This window comes from Pezoporus flaviventris, unplaced genomic scaffold (genome assembly GCF_033815535.1).
Source record: "Pezoporus flaviventris isolate CSIRO_AGI_PZ_B2104156 unplaced genomic scaffold, CSIRO_AGI_Pfla_v1 ptg000037l, whole genome shotgun sequence".
Lineage (NCBI taxonomy): Eukaryota > Metazoa > Chordata > Aves > Psittaciformes > Psittacidae > Pezoporus > Pezoporus flaviventris.
In genome coordinates this window covers 12,645,020-12,654,888 of record NW_026892585.1, presented here as the reverse complement: position 1 = coordinate 12,654,888, position 9,869 = coordinate 12,645,020, and the positions used below count along the sequence as shown (strand labels likewise).

General features: G+C 44.5%; 1 protein-coding gene across 1 annotated transcript; it reads right to left on the bottom strand.

Annotated features, from left to right (window-relative positions):
* Positions 1-2,804: 2,804 nt before the first annotated feature.
* LOC133275227 (heat shock factor protein 5-like) lies at positions 2,805-8,665 on the bottom strand. Its single transcript, XM_061465074.1, has 7 exons — positions 8,164-8,665; positions 6,749-7,128; positions 5,383-5,385; positions 4,928-5,011; positions 3,735-4,082; positions 3,507-3,648; positions 2,805-2,869 (listed from the first exon to the last, which is right to left on the bottom strand). The coding sequence occupies exons 1-7, from the start codon at positions 8,663-8,665 to the stop codon at positions 2,805-2,807; spliced, it is 1,524 nt and encodes a 507-aa protein (XP_061321058.1).
* Positions 8,666-9,869: the final 1,204 nt, after the last annotated feature.

Genomic DNA, 9,869 nt, shown 5'->3' with positions numbered 1-9,869 from the left:
TCAAGAACATGTAAGTTCATTAATAGGGCTATAAATATCATTAAATTAGGAATAAAGCTATAAATAAGATGTACATTTCTGAAGAAAGCTAAAAATAAAGATATAAATTTCTGAAGAAAGCCATAAATAAGATCCAAATTATTTCTAAAGCTATAAATATCATATAAATTTATGAATAAAGCTACAAATAACATAAAAAATTATGAAGGATATAAATAAAAGACAAATTTATGAATAAAGCTATAAAGTCATTACTAAAGCTATAAATATCATTTAAATTTATGAATAAAGCTATAAATAAGATACAAATTTATGAATACAGCTATAAAGAAGAAATAAATTTATACATAAAGCTATAAATAACAGAAAAAAAGAATAAAGCAATAAAGAACATAAAAATTTATGAAGGCTATAAATAACATAAAATTATTTCTAAAGCTATAGATACCATAAAAATTTATGAAGGCTATAAATAAAATACAAATTTATGAATAAAGCTATAAAGTCATTAATAAAGCTATAAGTATCATAAAATTATTAATAAAGCTATAAATATCATAAAATTATGAATAAAGCTACAAATAAGATATAAATTTATGAATTAAGCTATAAAGAACATATAAATTCATTAATAAAGCTATAAATAGCATAAAATTATGAATAAAGCTAAAAATAAGAGAAATTTTTGAAGAAAGCTATAAATAAGACACACATTTATGAATAAAGCTATAAATAAGATATAAATTTATGACTAAAGTTATAAATAACATACAAATTTATGACTAAAGCTATAAAGAAGATATTAATGTATGACTAAAGCTATAAATAAGATTCAAAACTATGAATAAAGCTATAAATAACATATAAATTTCTGAAGAAAGCTATAAATAACATACAAATTTATGACTAAAGCTATAAATTAGATATAAATTTATGACTAAAGCTATAAATAAGATTCAAATCTATGACTAAAGCTATAAATAGGATATAAATTAATGACTAAAGCTATAAATAACATATTAATTTATATATAACTCTATAAATAACATACAAATTTAGGAATAAAGCTATAAATAAGATATAAATTTATGATTAAAGCTATAAATAACATATTAATTTATAAATAACGCTATAAATAACATACAAACTTAGGAATAAAGCTATAAATAAGATATAAATTTATGACTAAAGTTATAAATAACATACAAATTTATGACTAAAGCTATAAAGAAGATATTAATGTATGACTAAAGCTATAAATAAGATTCAAAACTATGAATAAAACTATAAATAACATATAAATTTCTGAAGAAAGCTATAAACAACATACAAATTTATGACTAAAGCTATAAATTAGATATAAATTTATGACTAAAGCTATAAATAAGATTCAAATCTATGACTAAAGCTATAAATAGGATATAAATTTATGACTAAAGCTATAAATAAAATATTAATTTATATATAACTCTATAAATAACATACAAATTTAGGAATAAAGCTATAAATAAGATATAAATTTATGATTAAAGCTATAAATAACATTAATTTATAAATAACGCTATAAATAACATACAAATTTAGGAATAAAGCTAGAAATAAGATTCAAATCTATGACTAAAGCTATAAATAAGATATAAATTTATGACTAAAGCGATAAATAAAATATAAATTTAGGAATAAAGCTAGAAATAACATATCAATTTATAAATAACTCTATAAATAACATACAAATTTAGGAATAAAGCTAGAAATAAGATTCAAATGTATGACTAAAGCTATAAATAAGATACAAATTTATGACTAAAGCTATAAATAACATATTAATTTATAAATAACGCTATAAATAACACAGGTTTAGGAATAAAGCTATAAATAAGATTCAAATCTATGACTAAAGCTATAAATAAGATATAAATTTATGACTAAAGCTATAAATAAGATACAAATCTATGACTAAAGCTACAAATAAGATTCAAAACTATGAATAAAGCTATAAATGAGATATAAATTTAGAAATAAAGCTATAAATTACATATTAATTTATAAATAACGCTATAAATAACATACAAATTTAGGAATAAAGCTAGAAATAAGATTCAAATCTATGACTGAAGCTATAAATAAGATATAAATATATGACTAAAGCTACAAATAAGATTCAAAACTATGAATAAAGCTATAAATGAGATTCAAATCTATATAAATAATATACAAATTTATAACTAAAGCTATAAATTAGATATAAATTTATGACTAAAGCTATAAATAACATATTAATTTATAAATAACGCTATAAATAACATACAAATTTAGGAATAAAGCTAGAAATAAGATTCAAATCTATGACTAAAGCTATAAATAAAGATAAAAATTTAGGACTAAAGCTATAAATAAGCTACAAATCTATGACTAAAGCTATAAATAAGATATAAATTTATGACTAAAGCTATAAATAAAAGATTAATTTATAAATAACGCTATAAATAACATACAAATTTAGGAATAAAGCTCGAAATAAGATTCAAATCTATGACTAAAGCTATAAATAAGATATAAATTTATGACTAAAGCTATAAATAACTTATTAAGTTATAAATAACGCTATAAATAACATACAGATTTAGGAATAAAGCTAGAAATAACACATAAATTGAGGAATAGAGCTATCAAGGACATAAGAGTTAGGAAACAGAACAGAAGAGGTTTGACCCTGAACCCAGGCTCCAGCTCTGTGCCGAGCGCTGCTGCCGGACTCGCAGGAGGGAACCAGCCGCCAGCCGCTCCACGGGTTCACACGCTCCTCACTCCGCCGTCTTCCTCCAGAAGCAGCCCCGCTTACAGGCTCCACCTTCCGGCTCCTGGGGATCTAGGAAGCAAACACCACCGAGGAAGTGGCAGGCTTTGCCTACGGCTCAGCTGGCAGCACGCACAGCACCTCTGCTGCCATCAGGGACAGTCCAATCTGGCCAAAGGCGGCCTGCGACTTGAAAATCTGAGCGTGTTTTTCTCCTGTGTTGCAGCACACGTATCAGCAGGCTGCTGTGACATTTATTTAGTGATCTGAGCCACAAAGGTTGCGCTCGGGCACTCACTTGGGCAGCGTGGTGGGGTTTTCCCCTCTTACGTCAACAGTCACCTCATTAGTCGGAGTTCCCTTTGTGGCACTCTCACCCTCCAGCAAACATACCCACAGCCTGCATCTCACTGCTGTGTACTGTGACATGCAGGGCTCTGACACAACTCCCAAAACTTCAGCGTTTATTGACTGAGAGAATTTATTCCCTGGTCCACCTAGGAGTCCTCACCACCAGCTTACGTATAGAAGCGTGTCGGCAAGTACGCCGAGAGCTCCTACGAGTGCAAGAGTTGAACTGAAGGCCCAGTGAGGTACTTAACACTGCAGACAATAACTCAGCTCTTGTGATCTCCCCTTGCCGCAAGAGTTTCAGAGCAGCTGTCTTGGCCACCTCTAAAAAAGGCAGGCTCTCTTAGCAGGGACTTACCCTGCTGTGAGCTGTGTCTTCTCTTCCTGCACGGAGGTTTTGCAGAGGACCCTGGCTCTTCCACAGCTTTCTTCACTGCCTCGCTTCCTGAAGTGAGCTCTCTCTCTTCCCTCGCAGATCCACATTTAACACTCTCATTCTCCTTTAAATAAACACACCAACAAATGAAATAAACCCAAAGACCACTCAATAGTTTCCTGGGGAGTTTTACCTCCATTTAGCACTTACTTGCTCTGCACTGAACAGCTCATCCACAGCAAACATTTCAGATGACTGAGCTGGGTTTTGATCCAGCTGTTCTTCAGGGGCTCCCTGTGTGCTCACAGAGTCTTGTGCTGTTTCAGCAGCAGCAGCGCTTTCTATGGCCGCATTGATGTAGCTTTCCAACAGCTCTCCATCCCAGCTTTCTGCAGGCTCCGGTGTCACTACATCAGCGCTCTGCGATGCATACATCTCCTCGAGAAACTGAAAGACATCTTCGTAGCTTAATTCCGGCAACTTCTCGTCCTCCAATGCATGATGTGCCCCATCAGAAGGCAGGCATTCAGCTGCAGAAGGTGGCTGCAATTCAGGACTCTGCGAGAAACAAAACACAGGGAATTTCCAGATCAAAAAATCACAACCGTTTTGAGTCAGGGCTGATGGCTTTACTGCTTCTGAGGACTGTGCAGGTCAACCCTTTTTCAGCACACACCAGCAGAGCTTGCTTTGCTTATTCCCTCTGAGGAAAAAAGTATCTCCAAGCTGCTGGAATGCGAAAGGAAGCCCTGGCATTTTTACTGAGGTTCTTTTACTATTTCATAAGCCAGGCCACCCAATAAGGTGCAGTTTCCACCAGAATTCTAGAAAGCATTGACAGGTAGCACTGGAGCTCTCCAGTGATAGGATAGGATAGGATAGGATAGGATAGGATAGGATAGGATAGGATAGGATAGGATAGGATAGGATAGCTCTGAGCTGGGGCCAACTCCAAAAGTCAACTTGGTTCTTCTCACGCATCCAATGAAACTCAGGACTGCCACAAGTTGTCTGGGACACAGAAGTGGAGCTGATTCCCAGTATCATAACATTAAAGAATCCCATTTTGTGCAGGCAAGGACTTTCTTCAAAGATAAACGGAGACTCGTGAACTAAAGCGAATTATGGTGAAGTCAAACATAACACTTTTCGAGGAAAAGAACACTCTGCCGATGAGGACACCCGCAATCCCGCTGCCCTGAAACCTCACCTGCATTACAGCACTGCCCCTTTCGTGTTTCAAAGCGGTGCTTTCAAATGGCCATTGGCAAACCACGTTACTTTCCCTTTCGAAAGCAGATCCAGTCTCAAACTTCTCTCCTTCCTGCTGCAAGAACCCAGAACCCTGCGGTCCATGCATGGGGTCTCCTCCCTTCCCCCTGCTCTCTGTGCGCTGCACTCACCTGCACAAAGACGAAGTCGGTGGACGCCGCAGCAGCAGCACTGGCGCTGACAGTCAGAAGACCTCCCTGGGCAGGGGGTGAACACTGCGGGGTGCCTGCAAAATTCAAACACAGGGATCAGACTGCCAGAACTGGTGCCCAGGGTGTACAGTTCTGTTGCTTACTTGCATTAAACACTGCAGTAACCGCTCTGTAAGCCAACTCCCTGAAATGGATTATGACCTCCCCGCCGATTGTAAGACTGAGTTCTCCACCTTAAAACATATTTCTTCTAAAGTATGTAGACACAGATCCAACATACGCATTGCAGAATTAACCAACACACACGGAATCTTCATATTCACTCCTCTCTATCTTAATATCACCTTTTTTTTGATTTGGCTGCTTGACTGTCTCAACACAACACGCCACAGAAAGGGGATTCAGACAGGAAGGGCATGCATGTTCACGCACACACACTGGAATGAAAATGGGATCTTATTCCAAAAAGCAGCTCTGTAGATGAAGCAGTTTCTGCGGGTCTCAGGTTTTGGTGCCACGCAGAGAGAACTTACAAGGAAAGGCACTACTGGCAGGACAGAGAATCTTTAAAATCTGCAGTCCTTCTGGGCGAGAGAGAAATCCCCCATGAAATCAAATCTAGGCCAATGTTCACAGTAATTAAATGGTACAAGTGTGACTTGAGGCGGCCACGTGATCAGAGGAACTTTTGTCCATTTTGGAGCAACAAACACAAGAGCTAAACAACAGGGAGCGAGCTCGTGGACATCCTTCCACAGCAGCACGAGACACGTGTCTGACTCCTGTTACCTCAAAAGCTCGTTCTGAGCAACCTTAGGATGAAATCTGGACATCTTTCAGAAGAACACCCTGTGACCTGCAAACATATTACAGTTCTGGATTGTGCCAAAAATCGAATGATACCTGGGCTTCACTCCCTGGGAACGCCAAAGGATGTTGACAAAGGCAAGAAAACCACCAAAGAAACCTAAAGGGCTACTGTAAAAACAGGGCGAGAGAGCAAAGGAGAGATTGGCTGTAACCTGCTGGAGTGATCCTAAGGAAACAAACATGTAGTACAAAGAGCCTAGTTTCTAAGAGAAGAAAAGGAAGAACCCAAAGGGAAAAAGCGCTTGTGAAACAGGAGGCAGGTGTAAAACGTAACGTCCTCACCATAGGCTATAAAAAGCTACGAGTAAAGTAGAAATTGCACAACTCTTGCACTTAGTAGAGCTTATAGTGAAAGCAGCTCGTGAATCAAACGCGCTGTAATGCCTGTACATCAAGGGGACGAGAACACAGGCAACCGTGTAGCAGCCCAGACTGGTGAGCGATTCTGACCGGGTCTGAAGTGCAGAAGGGTGCTCAGAAAGAACGGTTTGCACTCACACCACCTTTTCTTGGTTTTTTTTTGCCAGCTGCAGCAGTGCCTGATCTAACAGCAAGAAAAACTGCACCTGTGGAAATCCCACTGATGGGCTCGGCTGGCAAAGGGGCCAATTCTTTTGTAATACTTCAAGTGCTCCAGCTGAATCAAGATTCCACACACACCTGCTTCACCCACACGCTTTTGTCCTTCCCTGCTCATTGCAGAGAAGGCATTTCTAAGCTCTCCTGTCTCTGATACAGTTCATCTCATCAGAACCAGAAGAAATGAGCGGCTAAAGCACATTCTGTCACAGGCTGGTTGCAAGTATACGGACAGGGAACACACATCTCTTTGCGAGCACACGCGTCAGATACACACGCAGTGACAGAGCACTGGCGGAAAACATTTCATGCATCGCTTGGCAGGAACTTCTCGAGCAGCAAGCGGAGAACTTTTGCCGTACCCGTTGGATCCCGGCCTTGCAAGCACTGCCCTGGAGACGCGCAGCTGCCCCGTTCTGGAAGGGCAGCACCGGCTGGAGCCCCTCGCTGAAGCGGCAGAAGTGAGCACACGGTCTGGAGAGTGTACGTGACCTCCGTGCAACACTTGTGGAGGACGGGAAAGGGAGCCCCCTGGCCTGGGAAAGCTGGGAGAGCCCCGTGCCATGGCAGCCACGCAACAGAACCCTGCCATGGTCTGGAAGGGACCGGAGGCTGCTGGGAAGTCGCTGCCTGGAAAGCAGGGGGCTCCTGGCATGAGGCGGCTGTGCTGGAGGGCGGAAAGCAGCTGTCTGGATGACAAGGTTGAGGAGCCTCTCCTGCAGTCACCAGTCCTGCAAAACAAAGGGAAACAAGGACTAAGGGAAGGAGTTTTCACTGGCCCTGAAAGGCAGGATGAGGAGCCAAGGCTCCACAACGTTCCCTGGGAAGACCACCTTTGCTCCGATATTCTTCATCCAGAAACAGACTCTATTCTTACACCTAAACATACAGTAACTGCTGCAGCACTACCACCTGAACACACAGGAACACCAGTGCTGTGCCAACACACAGCCATCTCTGGAGCATTCAGTCTCCTGAAACCCTCAGGAGCAAGTGATCCCTACTTAGAAATGCGCTATTAGAAATCAAAATGCGCAGGAGCTGACCAAACCGGCACAAGCCGTTTAGGAAGTGCAGCGCGTTACATCAGGCAGTAAGGTAAAATAAAGGGGGAAGGGTGAAGCGGGGCTCTACCGAACTCCAGTGCGGACAGCACAGGGGCAGCCAAGGCAGGGGCAATGTCCAAATCCTAAACGTGACTCTGAGAGCACTTGATCACAAGTCCTTCAGTTTGTCAAGGAAAACAAAACCAAAGCCAGCTTTTTTCCAGGTAGCTCAACCGGTTGAGTGTAAAAAAGCTCAGACTTTGCCGTTTTGTTACTTCCAAGATATTCCCTTTCATCTTCCCTGGTTTCCTCTCTCGGTCAGTTACGGTTTCATGAAATGGTACTTGCCCTCACACGGTTACCCATCGCTTCACACAGATTTAACGACAGCTTATGGAGCAACCCTTCAAGGAGAAGGAACGTCCATCTGGTAGGGCTGTGCCAGCTCCACAGAGCCAGGGTGAGGGTGTTGTTACTGCAGCCCCCGACGGAGGCTGTCTTGCAGCCGAGGGGCAGACGGAACCACACGCGAACCTCGCTCCCCGTGCCTGCCGGCAGCCCATCTCCCTGCATGAACAACAACGGCTTTCCCGCAGCGGCGGAGCTGAGCGGCCGCCAGCAAGGTCAGGCAAGCCTGCTGCCTGCGGGGGTGCCGATCTAGAAACCCCGCAGCACCCAGTGCTTCTCGGGGCCCCGCAGCCCGGGGCCACCCCAGCTCACCGGGCCTGGCAGCCTCGCCGAGCGTCGAGGGCGGGAGCTGGGAGCGCTGTGCCGGGCGGCTGGGCAGCTCCAGGCCGGCCGCCAGCTTCGCCTTGTTGGCCCTCGTCAGGCGCTTGAGGTTTACGAGGAGCTCGGGGCGGTCGCGGCGGAAATGGGGGCTGTAGAAATGGAGCAGAGCCCCGGCGGAGCTGCCGCCATCGCCCCCCGCCGGGTCCTGCAGGGGCCCGGGCCCCGGCCCCAGCTTGCGGAACCCATAGAGGTTCAGCTGGCGGATGAAGCTGGCGAAGTTCCTGGTCTTAAAGACCTCGCCGTCCAGCGCCGCCCCGTCGCCGGCCGCCTCCGCGCCCAGCAGCTCTCGCTCGAAGAGCCGCTGGTCGATGAGCAGCCCCTCGCCGCGGGCATCCCAGCGCACGGAGCCGCAGCGCGGGCTGTTCACCAGCTCCCAGAGCTTGGCCGGGAAATGGCTGGGGTTGAGAGCAGCGGGCAGCCGCTGGCCCTCCATGGCGCTCCCCGACAACGGACGCACTGGCCACTCGCGCTCCAGCGGCCGCCGGGCAACGCCCGGCCCCGTCGGCCCGCCCTGGGGAGCGACACCGGCCCGAGCGCCGCCCGGCACGGGACCGGCTTCAGCCCGCGCTGTCCGCCGGCCCCGGCCCCGCCACCGCCTCGGCACAGCCGCACCTGCAGCATCGCCGGAGCCCGCCGGGCCCGCAGCGCCTCCCCGCTCCCCCAGCCCCGCCGCTCCCCTCGGCCGCTCCCCGGTCCCTCAGCCCCAAGAACAAAATCACGACAAGTTAAAAACCAAACCTGCAGCACCAAGACAAAAGCTCAAATCTCATCGCTATGAACAGCTCTCCAACAAACTTTGCTCCTCTACGTCTAGGCAGGGAAAAGAGAAACACGAACCAGCACTGATGCGCAATGCAACTGCTCGGCACGCGCTCAGCGATAACCAACCTGACCCGAGCGGCGACCTGCGCCTCCCGGCTGACTCCCCCCACTTTCTATACTGGCCATGACGTGCTCTGCTATGGAATACCCCTCTGGCTGCCTTGGGTCAGGTGTCCTGACTCTGCTTCCTCATGGCTTCCCGTGCCCCTCCTCACTGGCAGAGCAGGAGAGACTGCAAAGTCCTTTGCTCAGCCGAAGGGCTACTGAGCGACAGCTAAAACATCGGTGCGCTACCAGCGTGCTTCCCAGAACCAAGCCAGAACACAGCACTGCGCCAGCCACAGGGAAGAGAATCAATTCTAGCCCAGCCAAAACCAGGACAGTGTCCACCCCTTATTCCATACCATTCCCGTCATGCCAGGTCAAACTAATTCTTCAGAGCTTTAAGACCTTCAGAAAAGAGACAACTTGCTTTCTCCATAGCACTCTAAGGGCAGCAGGCAATCTCCTTCCGCATCTCCTTACCTCCTTTCTCTGCCGTGCTGTTGTTCTTAGACCTCAAGGAAGAAGGAACCACTAAACTCTCCCTCATAAGCACAGCGAGGGCTCAAGGCAGCAAGCGGAGGAGAAGCCAAGGAGAAGCCCATGGACATCAGTAGACCCCAGCACTCCAACAAAACCAAAACTCCTTTCTTCCCAAAGCAAAGCCAAATTCAACTCATGCTTTTCATCTCAGCAAAACACGATAAAATGAAGCCAACTCCCTGCACACCTTCCTCTCTCTCCAAGCTCAACTCTCCCAGAACAATCAGCAG